The 17,393-nt window shown below is 41.8% G+C and overlaps 1 protein-coding gene across 1 annotated transcript in view; it reads right to left on the bottom strand.

The window, feature by feature from the left end:
• The window catches only part of ARHGAP15 (Rho GTPase activating protein 15), a 944,276-nt gene that overhangs the window by 718,765 nt on the left and 208,118 nt on the right, over nucleotides 1-17,393 (bottom strand). Inside the window, exons 6-7 of the mRNA XM_082262169.1 lie at nucleotides 13,456-13,544; nucleotides 820-902 (exon numbers count right to left, since the gene is read on the bottom strand). Coding sequence (XP_082118295.1) covers nucleotides 820-902; nucleotides 13,456-13,544 — 172 coding nt within the window. The remainder of the gene's footprint in view (nucleotides 1-819; nucleotides 903-13,455; nucleotides 13,545-17,393) is intronic.

Here is a 17,393-nt window from a genome sequence, read left to right on the forward strand (position 1 = left end):
ATTTTGTTACTTTAAAGAAATACTGTAGCTGTTTCACCGTGTTCTGTACAGACCTGGTAATCACTTGGTTATCTCAGCTTTCTATTGAGAAAAGCTGCATGGTCTACATCACTTTAAAAGTATTTAGCCCTTGAGGAGTATGTCACCAAAACCGAAATAACTATTGCAGGGGATACCTAAAATTTGACTTATAGCTTGTATCAATGAGACAATCACATAAGCAGAAAATGCAATTTCTGCAGGTGTTCTGTACACCGGTATACAGTACACCTGCAGGTTATCATATTGCATTGTAACAGTGCCTGCAGATTGAAAAGGAAAGGTCATTTTTAATAACATTGAGATAGAACATGGCTAGAGTAGCAATTGTATATGCAATATTATTATTATTATTATTTGCTAGATTTTTTTCCAAGAAAGTAGAGTTACCCTTTAAGGATGTTATCAATGATTACAGAGATGCATTCATCCGTGTTTCTCTTTTTTTTTTTTTTTTATATCTGCCTTTTTTTTGGGCTAGCAAGGTAGAGTCATACATTGTGCTTTTAATACAAGATAACACCAGTAAACTTTAAAAGAGGTACTTTAAACATGGTATTTACTTTTGTAAATGTGAGCAGAAGATCCTTTTCCAAATTATTAAAAAAAAAAGTTCTTACCTAATAAAGTGATGTTTCTAATTTAAAGGCAGGAGTTCGGTCAAAACATTTACTAAAGAACTTTAATTCAGATAGTTAGACCTTCAATACGACACATCAAAAACACTTCCAACACGAGAACACAAATTATAACCAGATGATAAAAAAAGCTTTCCCTTACCTGAAACACGTTCTTACGGCTGGATTTCTCACTCGCCCACTCAATAATTGCCCCCCAAAGGTCTATAAACTCTGACTTAGTGCCTGATTTCTAAAAAAAAAAAAAAAAAATGTAATAGTTTCTTTACTTAAGCGTTGGCTTTACACATACTGGAGGTACAATTTAAAAAAAAAAAAACTAAAAACAAAAACATATAACATTTTGAACTGTGGACCTGCTGTGGAGGGGCTGTGCAGTTGCTCCAGTTTTTATTGGCTTTAAGTATCTGGAAGGCATATATTTTAGGATGGTTAGACTTTAGGGCTACTGGGAAGGCTAGTGTGAGAGTGTTAGGTTAGAGGAAGGGTTATTGTAAAGGTAAAGCTGGCCACACACTAATAGAATTTTGTTAGAATATTTTTCATGTTAAGAAGACTTATTTGATTTTCTAATCATTAGAGGGGTACAAATTGACATTCATTTTACATCACCAAATTTCTAAAGCCTGGTACACATGATGAGATTATTGGACAGATAGACGTCCATTGTTTTGGGTTTTTTGCATGCTAGGTTGCATAGTGAAAATAAAAGGGGTTACTAAAGTTACGAGAATTCTTGAAAGTTCTCATATGACAGAATAAAAATTCAAAAGTGATGTCATGTATTTTATTGTATTGTATTTTTGGACATCAACTGTACTGATTAAACATAAATCATATGATCTTGTTTTTGTGCCTGTCCCATCAGATACATTTGCACGACCTGTCCTGATCAAAAGCTGTATACTAACGATCAGATTATTGTACAATTGCTTAGAAAGTGGTATTTTTTGTATGATTTTCTGACCGTGTGTACAGGGCCTTATCATTATATGAGATTTTTGTTGGGGGAAAGTCCATTCAATTCAAAATTGAATGTTAAAAAGAAATACAATTTTGGAATATTTTTAAGCGATATTTGTCAAGTCATCAAATGCACTGAGAATTTTCTAACGATTGTTCGTACGTGCATTCATTTGAAAATGTACTATTGTATGGCCAGTTTTAGTATTAGTAAAAGTGCAAGTGTGAGAGTTGTTAGTGTTACTGGAAGGCTTAGTGTGAGGTTATTGTTATGGTTTCAGGGACGGTTAGTGTGAAGGCTAGTGTTAGGCTTTTTTGGAGTGTTAGCATGAGATTTAGTGTTAGGCCTCTTTCACACGAAGGTTACGATCAGGTCTGCCTTTCCTTTTTTCAGGTGGACCCAATCAGACCATCCATTGCTCTCTACGGAGCAGTGGATGTCAGAGGAAATTTGTCTGTTGACACCCGCAGACATCCGATCTGATCCTGTATGCTAAAAACAGATGGATGGGGATCCTATCCCCATCTGTCTGGCTGATTGGACCAGATGGCAGTTGGGTGTAGACAGATAGGCGGTCTGTTTTCATCTGACCGCCCCATAGATAACAGCGGGTTGTGTCTGTGTCCGCCTGCTCAGGGCATAGATCCTCTGCTGAGCGGGTGGATCCACTGGTGGAGTCCGCCCTGTGTGAAAGGGGCCTTAGGGTTACAGAGAAGCTTATTGTAAAGTTTACAGTTGGGGTTACTAGGAGGATTTATTTTAGGGTTATAGGCAGAACAAGGTAAGACTTGGGATTGGTGTTACTGGAAGGCTTAGTTTGAGGTTTAATGTTATAATTATGGAGAGTATTTGTGCGAGGGCTAGTGTTAGAGTTACAGTAAGTTTAATGTGAGAGCACCTTTATATGGAAGGTTAGTGTGAATGTTAGTGTTAAGATTACAGAGAGGGTTAATATTAGAGTTAGTGAACATTTTACAAGGAGGGTTAGACTAAATATTAGTGTTATTAATACATTGAGGGCTAGTATATGTGTTACAGGGAGTGATAATATTGGGGTTAGTGTTAGGGTTACATGGAGTGTGAAGATTTGTTACAATGTGTGTTAGCGTGAATGTTAATGTTGGAGTTAGTGGAAAGGTTACAGGGAGTGTTAGCGTAAAGATTAGTGCTGGAGTTAGTGTTACAGGGAGTATTAGTATGAAAGTTAATGTTGGAGTTAGTGTTAGAGTTACAGGGAGTGGTAGTATGAAGATTAGTGCTGGAGTTAGTGTTAGGGTTACAGGGATTGTTAGCATGGAGGTTAATGTTGGAGTTGGTGTTAGGGTTACAGGAAGTGTTAGAGTGGGGGTTAGTGTTAGGGTTACAGGGAGTATTAACGTGAAGGTTAATGTTGAAGTTGTCATTATGGTTACAGGGAGTGTTAAAATGAAGGTTAATGTTGGAGTTTGTGTTAGGGTTACAAGGAGTGTTGGCGTGAAGGTTAATGTTGAAGTGGGTGTTAGGGTTACAGGGAGTGTTAGCATGAATATTAGTGTTGGAGTTTGTGAGCATTAAAATGTTATATGCTGGAAGGGTTAGTGTGATTATTAGTGTTAGGGGTAAAAGGAAGGTTAGTGTTAGGGTTACCTGGAAGGTTAGTGTGAGGTTTAGTGTTAAGGTAAGTGCGTTGTTAATGTTACAGGAAGGGTTAGTGTAAGGGAACCTAAGTGTATAGCATGACTCTCAAAACTAAGAGTTCTGTATCGGAAAATGTCCACCATTGATTTCCCAGCACTGCAAGCTAACAAAGCTAGTGACAGTTTTTTTAACCCAAAATAATAATGGCATATGGTAATAGTAACGTGTATCACTGATTCATGAGAAGAGTGAATTTCAAAATAACAAAGATACATTTTAACCAAGGTGGATTCAGATTGGATCTGATGCTGCATCTGTCCCCTCCGACTCCAAGAAGGAGAACTGAGTGATCAAAGACTGTTGATCACTCAGTTCTTGTTCTTCAGATAGCCACTGACTTTCAGCCACCTCTCTGTGCTCTGCCCCTCCAGGACCCACTTGAGTGCCCGAGGCTGGCTCAGGGTCTTGGCAGCGCTGGGGGGCTGAGGATCAGACATCTGGGTGGATACTGACACTAAAGTCAATATCCCCCCAGTGCCTGGCCTGGCTGGGTGACAGCAGTGGACAGTGGACTTTAGCCCATTGTCGGCTGAATTTGGGTCACAGGAATGCAAAAATAAGAGCACTTCTGTGATCCACTTGAGACATATAGCCAAAAGAGCTTTGGTCCTACTTCTCCTTTAACAATGGGAAAGGTCCACTTAAACATTTTTTTAATCAAATACAGAACTGGACTAAAGGATGTTTTTTTTAATGCAGTCTCCCTTTAACCAGTGCCTGATGGCATTATTCTTTTTGTCTTCAAAAGCCACTTCAAAATAAAGCCACATTAGAAAAAAACCTTCATCTGAAGAAGCAGAACGTGGAAGTATTTAACATGAAAAACCACTCTCCATATATAATTTGAAATAAAACATGTATATATGCTCTTATTTTACTACATATCTATATTGGGGAAAGAACAATCCTGTTTATCCATAAATATCTCATACACAATCTCTAATGAAGCTTTCATTTTGTTTCCATTGTTAAATTATCATTGTTCAGTTGCTACTACACACAGCAGCATGGACCAAGAGGCATTTGATGAGACAGGACTACTTAAATAAATGTTTATCGGGAGAAATGACAATGATCAAGTTTAAAAAAAACAGCATCTTCATTCGTTTATCATGCATTGTGCAGATATGCCCCGATTTCCTAACAAGCTCTGACTTCAGTTGTGTTAGTGCTGATAAAGTTTACCGAAGAAAATTCTAAATTTGATTAATTCAAATTAATGACTATATGGAAGTTCTGTAATAGTACATCAAGTCCCTGGCTTCTTGTGCACTCACATTTCATTTTATCATTATTTTAGGTTCTAATTTGGTTAAAAAAGCACACACACACTTGGACCTAACTGTTGTACAATAAACTTGAGATAATGAGGAAACTTTGGCCCAATCAGATTTCTTCACTTGGAAGTTTATGCTTTGGTTTGCTAATTTCTATTAACCTGAGTGCCTTACATGTATTTATTAATTTTTTTTCACAATATGGACTTTATTTAAATTGAAAAAAAAAAATAGTGCACATATGAGTGCAAAATGTATAGAAAATATTAAAATATTGTTTATACAGTACATCATGTATGTAAAGAGAAAACAATAATAGCATTGTATACATGGGCTTAGACAGAGTGTAACTGTTTAAAGGTCATATTTTGAGTAGGAGTAAAAGGAACGTAAATGTATTAGGACTCACAGATTGAATCCTGTCATGCTTTATGCCTGCTGTGTAATTCAAAAGACGTTGTTCTGGAAGAGAGATGATAGGTATAGCACACCATCAGAGGTTATTATGATATAAACAGCCATCCTTGAACAACAAATGCTGGCATTGTTAGCACTGCCACGATATTTGGAGCATGGGGATGAATAGGGAAAGGGGTGGCAGAGAGGCCATCAAGCATATAGGGCAACCATTCTCAACCAGGGTTCCTCTAGAGCAGGGCTTCCCAAACTTTTTTGGACCAAGACCCACTCCTGAATACAGGTATTTTTCGGGACCCACTTGCTTGTAATTGAATATTGTAAAGCGCTACAAAATTTGTTGGCGCTATATAAATGCAAATAATAATAATGCATGTTTTAAAGGGATGGGGATGTTAAATTAAAAATATCAATTTACTACTTTTCAACTTATTATTGAATACACTTGCCAGATGTTTTAAGTGAGGGGTCAGAAAACTGTGGCATGTGTGGCATATAAGCGGAGTTGTAAGTAATCAGCACCCTCATAGACAGTATAAGGCAGGCAGAGGACAGAAAACAACCACCCTAGGACAGTGATTAGCAGGCTATATGGCACTCACCCTCCTTCCTCTCCCAGCAGTCCACAGTGGTCTCCACACCGCCGAGCCACCTGGTCCTCCTATGACACAGAGGCTGCTGTCTCTCTGCCCGCTATAGCTGAGAGAATCCCGCCGCCAGTCTAGCCACCAGCAGGACCGAGGAGCTGGCTCTGCATCCCATAAACATATCCTACATAACAGCCCACATACGTACTCACTGATGCAAGTATCCTCCTCACAGGAAACGCAGACCAGCCTCCGTAAACTGCGTGGGCGGGGTCCTGAATCCATCGCGATTTGACTGCTTTGGCTCTCTGTAATTTGCGCGGACTTGCACAACACAATTTAAGCGGGCCCGCTCTCAGTGATTTCCTGCTCAGCGCGACCCACTGCAATGCAGCTCGCGACCCACCAGTGGGTCCCGACCCACAGTTTGGGAACTCCTGCTCTAGAGGATATTAGGGGTTGCTGGAGCAGTAATTGTTTGACTTCCCATTTGATATTGCTTCATGGTTCCAGGACCAATGTCACTTTGAAGATTCAACAGCATGACACCAAAGATCTTTTTAGCTATCTGTAAGGGTGTGATTTTGACCAAAGAAAGACTTTCTTCCACTGACCTCCTCTGACCCTCACTGGCTCTTGATACATTGGTTTTAGAAAGGGTTTCCTGAGACCCAATCATTTTTTCAAGGGTTCCTTTAGGGTAAAATGGTTGAGAAAGTCTATAGGGTGTTATTGGATGGATTGCGTCATCAGACTTCCTGATGATGCAATCCGCGAAATGCATTGTGGTCTAAGCATCGCCCGAATATTCTGAAACTAGTGACATCACTTCCTCTTCAGCAGTGGAACGCACGCCGACTGCTGCCACGCTACTAGGCTATCAGAGGGAGAGAGGCTCTGCACTGCTGGTGGTATATATATAGCAAGGAGGGCACTTCCTATGTAAGCATCCATTTTTATTTTGTTCCAAGATTTTTTTAATAAAGCAGGATTACACTATTTGCAGCTTCTTGTTTTCCTATTTCTATTCTTATTGAATGAGAGATCCAGGGGACCCTTTCAGGAGGAGAGAGGAGGAGGAAAGTGTCTATCCCCAGTGATCTGGAGTGTTGATTGAGCGTTATAGGTCTGTGTGACCTGCCCATTTCTGGTGAGCACATATATTTATCACAGCTCACGAGGTGGATTACTTGCAGTTCACACTTTTGGTCTTGAAAATACTGCACTGACTTTTTATACCTGGAATCACTTTGTCACACTCATGGTTTGCATTAATTATTAGTTATTCACATATGTAAATCGTATTATTTGTTTCCCATTTAGAAACACTGGTGCACTGTTATTCATTGTGTGGAGCCTTATATGTCACGAATTGTATATTTGTGCACTTCACTCTAATTATATCAATTCTAGCTCCATATGAGCACTTCTTTTTAATTTAGTATTCATCATAGTTTGATTTTATTGTAACACTAGTACCAGCGCTCACTTTCATTTTGTTTATTTACAAAAGCAAGGAATGTAGAAAGGTTTCCAGGCCTATGGCCTAATGTGTGTCTGCTATCGTTACCGGTTACCTCTCCAGCCCATGTGAGTTGCGACCCTGGGTGTGAGAACTGAGACATTGATCACTCCGGCATCTTTGTTTTGTGGTTTTATTGTAGATAAGGGGATGGGAGAAGGGAATGAGTGGGATACTCCTTAGGCTCAACTAAATACACTTGGGACTTTATCCAAGAAAAATGTCTTTTCTAGCTGCCTTGACGCCAGCCGACGCTAGCCAACGCTCACTGACTCTCAGAACACACGGTAACTTGATAGAAGTGCTGAATCCTCGACTTTAAGTCCAGAAGATCCAGGACTGTAGATTATAGAACTACTGACACTGCGGTACTGCAAAGTCACTGACTACTCCCCCCCCCCCCCCTCCAGCCTTGCACTGGCTTGATGTAGTTTGTTGTAGGTTCCTTTATGGCTGCGACTCTCAACTGACACTCTGTAAAATTCAGGGCCTAAACTTCAGGTGCCCCCTTTAACCTTGAACTCTTTGGGGTTCACTGACTATGTACCCCCTTTGTAACTTCAGGGTCCTCAACCTAGGTACCCCCTTTTCCTCAGCTAGCTGATGCTGGATCCCAGAACCTTCTCCGGAGTGGTCCCCTCTGACTCTAGGCAGACCTCCAGGGGCAATCCTCGGTACTCACGACCTGTGTAGGCTTTCCTGGGACTGGACCCCTCTCGCTCTCCGCAGGTTCTCAGCACACCGGATCCCCACAGCTCAACTCAGCACTCTCTGGATTCCCAGGTGACACCCCGGGACATCCACCTCCTCAGACAGGAGGAGAGACAGCCGTTCTCTCCCTCCTTGGACTCTGCTCCCGCCAAAGACACTGTGTCATGCACTTTCCCCAAACTTATATCCACTCCCAGAATCATTTGCGGCATAATCTGCCTCCTGGGGTAGCTACAAGATTGAATGTGTCCCCTGATTTAGCTTCCTTCACTACCCTATTAGAAGCCTCTAATAGGAGCCAGTGGGGAGACTTTCCCCTCAGCAAACACATCTGGAACCCATGACACCCTAACTAACAGAAATCACGGCCCTGCTGTTAGGCAGGCAAGGCCCACTATACATTTACCTAGCACCTACCTGTAGGGTGCTACACACACACATCTCCTGTTATTGGATGGGGGTTGGACAGTGACCACGAATCTGTGCAAATGGCTGTACTGTGAGAGGGGTCACCTAAGCCGGCCATAGAAAGTTTGAATCTCGGCCGAGTTCAGCAGGGACCAGCCGATTCCAACGATGTATAGGCAGACTGATTGTATCCAAGTACTGTAGACACATCAATTGACTTGGGTACAACCAGCATGTTGGATTTCTAGGATCCCCGCATCCCCCTCTGCCAGGAGAACACAATAGCTCAGCGGGAGGGATTCCCCCATCAACACTGAGTGTGCTGATGGGGGAATCTAGTGATTTTCTTTCCTTTCACCCATGGTAGAAGGAAAAAAAATTATTAATCTATGGCCTGTCTTAAATGACAGCATTTGAACTAATTAGAGGTTATTGCTAGACAAGTTTAGTGGATTTACCAAACAGTCTTGTGCTTAAACCACTCATCATTTAACACATCATAAGACACTTCCTTTACGTGTCTGTGAATTCAAATGTGCCTCGAGTTCAGCTATAATGAAATGTTACCAATCAGCAATCCCATGTAAACTGACTGTTATTGCAAATATTTTTAGCTGGGACAACTTTTTTTTTTTTCCATCACTTAATGACAGAAAATTTTTCAGAACAGAAATTGCAAATTAAAAAATGTTTTACAAATTGCTTAATTGTGTTTATTTAATGTGGATCATTAGCACTTAGTAAACTTACAAGCTCACATTTGGCTTAAAGTGGTATTAAGCCAAGAATAAATATATATTATTTTGCAGCATACTAGTTCTTGGATGTGGCGCCTCATTTGTTTTATTTTTTGGGCTTTTTCTCCTTTTGTGTCAAATGGCGATCCTGTCAGTAAGTCTGTTGTTTTTCAACTTCCTTTAACAGACCAAGCTGTCCAGCAAAAATGGCCGTTAGAGAGTTGAGACAAAACCTTTTACCGCTGAAAGAGTTGCTTACAGCTTTTATTCATTTATGAAAAACATTTATCACAAAAAGAGAAAAAAAAAAAAAAACTGTCGCTGTACTTGCTTAAAAAGGTCACTAAACCCACAGTAGTAAAACCAGTCTGTATTTGCAGTAAAGCATGCTTGCTATACTCACTGTGGAACCTAAGGGGTTAATCCTCTGTATTGTATAAAAAAGCTGTTTGATCCTGTCTTCTCTGATCTCCCCTTCTTCCACAGTCCCCAATTTATCTCCTGTTAGTACAGAGCCCTGGGGGCAGGTTGCAAATGCTCAGTTTGGTGTGTATTGCTAGAGAGTTTTTTTTTTCTTCTTGAAAGAGTGCATGTGATCAGCACAGGGCCAATCAGCACTGTCCATACAGAGGGTTAGGGGTCCTGCAGACTCATAGGACAATCAGGGGAGAATGAAAACTCCTCCTACAAGCTTTAACCAGACACTGATAGAAGTCACAAGATGGCTCTAACTGCTGATGAGAAAAGGTATTTAGCAGTTTAGATTTACTAAAATAATTGTATTTCAATGTTCTGTGTACTGTGGGAGACCAGATATAGGTAACTTCAGGGTCCTGGGTTTAGTAACACTTTAAAAGTGTTACCCGGAGATCAGCTTTCGTTTTTAGTTAAGTCCATCCAAATCTGCTAGTGTATCTAACACTAAGCTTTCCCCAAATTTTCAAGGTGTCAAGGTCTTACCTTGCCCTCCTGTTGGCAGCCATCTTGGACATGTGCAGACTGCTGCCTCTTATAAACTCTGATTGCATCATCACTTGCCTGCTGCCTGGGTGTCGCACAGTAATGATGCAGCACACCTAACTATATCTTTCACCTGATGGGTTGCAGCCCTTGCCCTTGTGTTTGTGCTCCAAGGTGCATCTCTGCTAGCAGTCTTCTGTTCTCCATGTTCCTCTGTGTATGACCTGGCTTGGCTGACGACTCTCCTGGCTCTCAACCCTACATCAGCAGATGACCCGACATCTGTAGACTACCCACTTCTGGATTCGACCTTGGCTTGGATGACTATTCGCTTCTGGACTTGACCCCAGCTTGTTCCTGCTCTCACTTCCTCACTCTTGCTGTGCGTTTATTGTTGTTTGTTCCAATAACCTACTTTATTTTACCTACATCCCCGTGTGGTCTGGTTTCCTGGCACCCTGACACAAGGCTACTAATGAAAAGTGCCTCCATTGCTCCCCCTTCCCTAATGGAGACACTCTAAGACAGGAAATGTGTTACTAGCCGGATCACCAAGTGAAAATAATGGAAACAGAGCCTAAAATAGACTCTAATGCAGCACCATTTTTAAGTATGGGTAAGCTGCAATATTTTACCATATAATTACACATTCTATCACTTTTTTGCTTGGAGATGAAAATGTATTTGATGCTAGGACCACTTTAAAGAATGGTGGGTCCCACCCAACCTTGGGTAGTCATGCAGCCATTATGCAGCAATGGATAGCCTAATAGGACTCTGGTAAAAGCATCTTTTCTGTTGTTATGTTATCATCTTCCCATAGATTATCCCTTTAATGTCACAGTTTTGTTTAAAATTACACTGTACTTTCCTCATAATGGTTGACCTGTAATATCAAGCCTCACCAGCAACCATGATAAAGGTGAAATTTGATAAGAAAAAGGTGTAAATGGGCAGGAATTGTTGACCCTTCCCATATTTCCCCCCTTTAGTAAGATGCATTGGGGTTGATTTACTAAAACTGGAGAGTGCAAAATCTGGTGCAGCTGGGTATGGTAGCCAATCAGCTTCTAACTTTAGCTTGTTCAATTAAGCTTTGACAAAAAAAAAAAACAAAAAAAAACAAAACATGGAAGCTAAATAGTTTCAATGCACAGTTGCACCAGATTTCACACTCAGTTCTAGTAAATCAACCCCATTGTGCACTAACTTCCAAGCGACCTAAAAAGTATTATAGCTCCCAACACTTGAAACCTTTCAGATTTGCTTGCAAAGCAATTTCTGTGTTGAGGCCACAAAAGCAGCAAAGGCTTTGCTGATGTTCATTTCAACAGAAGCTCCGCTCTGACAACGCGTCCTCCTCTCCCCCTTTTCGTGTCAGTGACAAATAACGAAATATCATTTTCTTTTCTGCTTTGTTTTTCATCTTTTCTTCTTTTATTAGAAAGAGATATGTTATGACAGATACTCTTGGCAGCAGGGACTAAAGTGATCTTTGTCACCTGCCAAAAGAGGACATGGCTTATTCTAAGTGACTTCGGCTTATAAAATCACCTTCCCGGGCAGCCGTCATGCCAATAAGGTATGGCAGGTCTCATCCAGCCTTGGGTAGCCTTCACAATAGGGCTCTGTCACAAGCGTCTCTGCTCTTGCTACGTTATCATCCTCTCACTGACTGGCTCTTCCTTTTCTGCCACGCAGAGGTTTGTAAACTTTAACAGCATTATATTTAAGGCTATGAGGGTACATGGTAGATTTGTCTAAACAACTTACTCGTCACATCTCCGAAAGTGATGATCAATAGCCTTACCTCCGGCAGAAAGGGAGAAAAAAAAAAGTACAAAGTGGATTTTGCAGTTGATGCTGAGGCTAGGAATTGCATCAGCTACAGCTGATATAATCTAAAGAGATACTTTGCGAAGCCAGTTTTATAGAGAGTTTTTTTGTTAAAGGGCCAGTCCATACAAGATTGATAGTTTGCTTTAAAATGGAATGCAGGAAGGCCAAGCAATTTACTGGCTTGTTATATTTTGTGGTGAGTGTTGTGGTCCTTTTGTGTACTTAGATCTATCACTTTTTCCAATGAGTCTGACTCCTCTTAGCACAATCTGCACTGAATAAATGAAACACTAAAAACAAAAAGTGAAGCCCCCTTAATAATGATTACTAGAGCCTCTAAGAGGTATAGGAGTCTGGTCTTTCTTTTCAACCTGCCAGTGTGTAATCAAAACTGTAATATCAAGTTTGGGTGAAATATTTAAAAGAGAAGCATGGGGTTTGGGTTTTTTGCAGATTCATGCTTACTTAGGTGGATGCAGCATATATCCAATGCTGCATCTGCCCCCTGATGGCTCTAGTACTTGGGAACCAAGCAATAAAACATCACCGATCACTTGGTTCTCGCCGAGTGGGCAGGAGCGGCTGACTCAGGCGGGTGCTGGTCCAGGCATGTGGGTGCATCCCGACCATATGGTCACAATCCTTCCCGAGCCTTGACCAGCTCAGTGATGTCAGCTGACAGCAGCCTGCAGCACTCATGCAGCCCCAGACTATGACACTCCCACCACCATGCTTGACTGTAGGCAAGACACACTTGTCTTTGTACTCCTCACCTGGTTGCCGCCACACATGCTTGACACCATCTGAACCAAATAAGTTTATCTTGGTCTCATCAGACCACAGGACATGGTTCCAGTAATCCATGTGCTTAGTCTGCTTGTCTTCAGCAAACTTTTTGCAGGCTTTCTTGTGCATCATCTTTAGAAGAGGCTTCCTTCTGGGAAAACAGCCATGAAGAACCATTTGATGCAGTGTACGTATGGTCTGAGCACTGACAACCAGTGGTTTAGACATTAATGGCTGTGTGTTGAGTTATTTTGAGGGGACAACAAATTTACACTGTTATACAAGCTGTACACTCACTACTTTACATTGTAGCAAAGTGTCATTTCTTCAGTGTTGTCACATGAAAACATTTAATAAAATATTTGGTACTGCTAAATTCCCATCCGGTCCCCCCTTTTTGAGTAATTATAGTCTGATAGGGATGGAGTACCATTTATGACAGAGATTGAGATTTAGCAACAAGCAGGGTTTGGAGGTTCTTCCCTCCCCAAACTCTTCAAATTTCCAAAATCCCAGGTCCTTAATAAGGACTTATCAATCTGGGTACTGAAAGCCAGTCCTCTCTAGCTGAGCTACCCTGGAACACCTCACCCTGCATTGGTGAGAACCCCTGAATACTCAACAATGTCTGCAAACTGTCCAGCTTAAAGAGACCACAACTCAAATGCTGGGGAAATAAAATACATTCCCGGTGTCCTGTACAATATATACAGTGTATATACTGTATATTGGTTATCTACCAGACAGGCTGAAAATGGCTAATCTAAATATTGTATTATGGTGTTTTATACTATTGTTTGACAGGTCCTCTTTAAAGGGTTATTGAAGCCATCCCATCATGTGATTAATCTATAGTCCAATGGGTTGTAACTGCTGAAGTATCCACAAACAACTCACCAAGCTCGTGGTCAGGTCTTTGGCATCCTTGTAGAATTCAAGTTTCTGCTCAGAAAGCACAACATAGCACGGGACCCAGTTTTTCCTAAATAGGAAACATAAGTGTAAATTTGTTTTAGTAAAGTGCTTAAAGAGTTTGTGTAGGGAAATCTATAAGCAATCTTAGTAGACTATAGACTGTAAAATAAAAAGGACTATATGGAAGTAACAAATAAGCCACCAAAATATTCTGTATAGAGTTTTCAATTGACATGATAAAAACCCATCCAGTGATAGGAGTGAAGAGGTATTGCGGCATCAAACAAGGCAAAGGAAAGCTTAAAGTGAAACTTTACCATAACAACATTCCACATTAATAATTATGCTACCAAAATTAGTGTGTGCTGCAAATAGCCTCCAGCATTGCTCCTGTTTCTTGCTGGAGGCTGCCATTTTGCTGAAGCCCAGAGCCCCCTAACAGCAGTAAATCTTTTGACTGTCAGAAGATCAGCCTTTAGTGGCTCTGATTTTTAGCATAGTGCCAAGAATTAAAAAAACAACTGAGGCTGTGCAGAGCAGGATGAGACAGTGTATTGCTGGATTTTAAACAGTATAGGTACTTATCTTTAATATTTTAAATAGCTATACCTGCAAAAAGGGACAGTATGAAGTAATCTATCAGTACATCGTTTTCTAAATCAAGTTCCACTTTAACTGTCTTAACGAGATAAAAATACAAGAAAGGGTGCAAGCAGCCTCAGGTTAACTGAAAAAGACTGATGTTTGATGCCAAGCTGACCCCTTCTCCACCAAGCTTGACAATGGATGGTTTCCTCAAAACACATTGCCTAGATACAGCAACCCTACAGCACAAGCAGTTGCTGTAAACCAACTTTTGATGAGTGTTTGTGCCGACTCAATTCATAGACTGTCCCTAAATTCTGACCATAAGAAGGGAGACTTTTACATCTTCTTGGATGATTATGACATGCCTTGCTCCTAATGGTGTGCACTAATAATAATGATCCTAACATTGTTTTGTGGAACTTAGAAGAGTTTTGGTTTTCTGTCATAGTTAGCAGGGAAGCAAAATTCAGTTCTGGGAAATGCCTCGAAAAAAGTCTCCACCCTGTCAGCTCTAGCAAAGTAGTAATACATAATGATGGCACTAAGTCACCTAGCTATTGGATATAAGCTATATGAATTGATAGAGAGCAGATAGGTATGGAAAGGGGATGGATATAAAATATAATATATGAATTCATACTGTAAGTTTTTACCATGTTTTGTTGTGATATATATTAAAAAGGTTATTTGATTTGAACTGTAAAGACTTGGCTGGGTACCCTAAACTTCTGTTTCTGTTTTGTTTGCAGAGGCTGCAACAAGAAACTACATTTTACGCAGAAGGTTAGCAATAAGAAGCTGTCATGTACCTGTCAGATCAGCTCAAGTTCGGGGTTTGAACCCGCTGCACAGACCTAGCCATTCAACCTTTGGAAGGACTTGGTTTCTGCTGCAGGCTTTTTGTACTGTACTGCACAACTCTCCTGCGCAATCATCTCAGGCTTTCAAAATCCCGGACACTTCCTGTGCTCTGGGCCCGTTGATTGGGTTAGTTCCTGTGTGAGCTGCCTTTGTGTTATATGCTGGATTTTCACCATGACCCTTGCCTGTTTCCTGACCGTTATTCTGCCTGCCGATTTTATACCTTGCTGCCCTTTCGTGTCTTGACCTCCGCCTACCTCTCGACTACTCCTACGGATCCCGACTTTGTACCTCGTGTCTAGATCTCAGCCAGCCTGCCTGACCACGTATTTGCCTTATCCTCAGCCAAGATCCACTTCAAACTTTGGCACATTGGAATCATAGGCGTGCTATCTATATAGACTGGGTAGAAGCCCGCCGCTCAAATGGATCTGGCCAGGCTTGGTCGATCCGAGCGCAGGATAAAGAGGGGAAAGTTGTGCGAATCCCCCATCTGGATTGTTACAGCTAAAACAGACTGCTGAATTTTATCAAGGCTGGCTTGATAATTTGTTGCACTAGTTCCTTGTGGGAAGGGTTGAAGAATCTACAAAAGAAAAAAAAAACAACAACACCACTGCTAAGTGGATCCACCAGAGGGCTGCCCCTCCGACTTTTAAAAAGAAAAGGGGACTGTGACTGTACTATCGAGGAGATCCTTTGGGCCATCGGGCCAGGATCATGTCCCACAGCAGGTTGAAAGGACACCCTGTGGGGTACTTTGGGCCAACAGGCCAGAAAATTTAACTTTTGAGGGGTCGCTACTGAGAAGGAGAGTGGCAGCCTGAGGTTTTTTTGGTGGGGGTTGCCTGGTGCGAGGGACCCCTGAAGAGACTGTTACTTCTCACAAGGTCAGACAGGCTACTCTGGCTCCAGCAAAAAGTCCTGTTTAAAAAGATGTGTTGCTTCGGTGCTGCAGATGCGGGAAACACTGCAGGCACCAGTCGAGTGGACTCTACACGTCTTTGTGACCTTGTGGGTGTGGGTAGTGATAGACAGTTAGTGACAGGGTTTGGCCATCACCTTGAAAGAGTGAGACTGAATGCTGGGTCAAGATGGATAGTCTATCAAAGTTCTAAGCTAGGGATGTGGGGTGAGAAGGTCGCCTCTTCAGAGAGGGTCTTCTTACCACGTTAAGCCAGATGTACTTGTTAAATATGTAACCGCAGATGTGCCTATTTCTATTTCTTTTGCAGGTTGCCTGAAGAAAATAGATTGCTAGTTAGTTAGGATGTTATGCTCAAGCTGAGTTTCGTTTGGTGGGGGGGGGGTGCATTATGCTAATTCACCTTTGTATCATATTTTGTACAGCAGATATTTATCTATTTTTCCACGCAACTTATTGATTGTACATTTGTTCTTCCCTTTTCCCCTCTTCCAGGTTTGTGGGATACTCCTTGTAAATTTTGTTTGAATTTTTGTAGGGGGCAGCTGCCCCAGAGCCAATGGGAATATGGCTCATTGTTGGTGGGGGGGGGGGGGGTGTATGTAGCACCATCCTAGATAGGTGCTAGGTAGTGAGTTTATCTTGCTCTGCCTGCTTATCAGGGGAGCAGCAGGCAAAACCTAGCTGCTCTTTCTGCTTATCAGGGAGCAGGATTTCTAGTTAGGCCTGTTGCATGTGTCCACTGTGTGATTTATCTGGGCTGAGGGAGTGTTCCCACTGTATCCAATAGTGAGGCACATTGGACAGTGAAGGAAACCCAGCCAGTGACACACAGGCTTTGTTACTGCCCCAGTGATTGGCACAGACTGCTGTCTCAGTGCATTATGGGGCAGGGTATATAAAGCCAGGGACACATGTGCTCAGGGTCTTTGGGTGGGAAGCCAGGTCCCAGAAGAAGGGTGACGACTGTCTCTCCTTCTGTTGCTGTGGATGGTGGTCACAGGCGGTCGGCCTTGTGAGCCAGGAGTGTGGGACTGAATTTGGATGTCCAGGAAAGCTGACTGGTGGAGTTAAAGGCAGAGTGACTCTGGAAAAACAGTGTCTGTGAGTACAGAGAAGCTTGCCGGGGGTCTGCCCAGGAAGAGGACCACTTCAGTGGATAGAGTCAGTGGATGGGTGTAAGCACACGCAGTAAGAGAGAAAGGGGGTGCCAAGTTTAGAACCCTGAAGAGATAATTCAAGCAGGAACACTTAAAGTATCTTCACTTCAGTGGCAACGTGAAGCAGCGGCCTTGCCTCATCCTAAACATCCTGTTTTCCTCAACATTGTGAATTGTTATCAGTTGGAGTATCCCACTCATCCCTTCTCCTATCTCAGTTCTACAATAAATTACAAAACAACATCCCCTGGACTGTTCATTGCCTGAGCCAAGCATTTGAAGTAATACGTTTCCATAGACTGTTGCTACGGGTAACCCAGGGGAATCCAGAAGATACTATATCCAGCAGCCCTCTAGGGGGCAGTGCTACACATCTATAGCC

The sequence above is a fragment of the Pelophylax lessonae genome (genome assembly GCF_965119305.1).
Source record: "Pelophylax lessonae genome assembly, chromosome: 6".
NCBI classification, from domain to species: domain Eukaryota; kingdom Metazoa; phylum Chordata; class Amphibia; order Anura; family Ranidae; genus Pelophylax; species Pelophylax lessonae.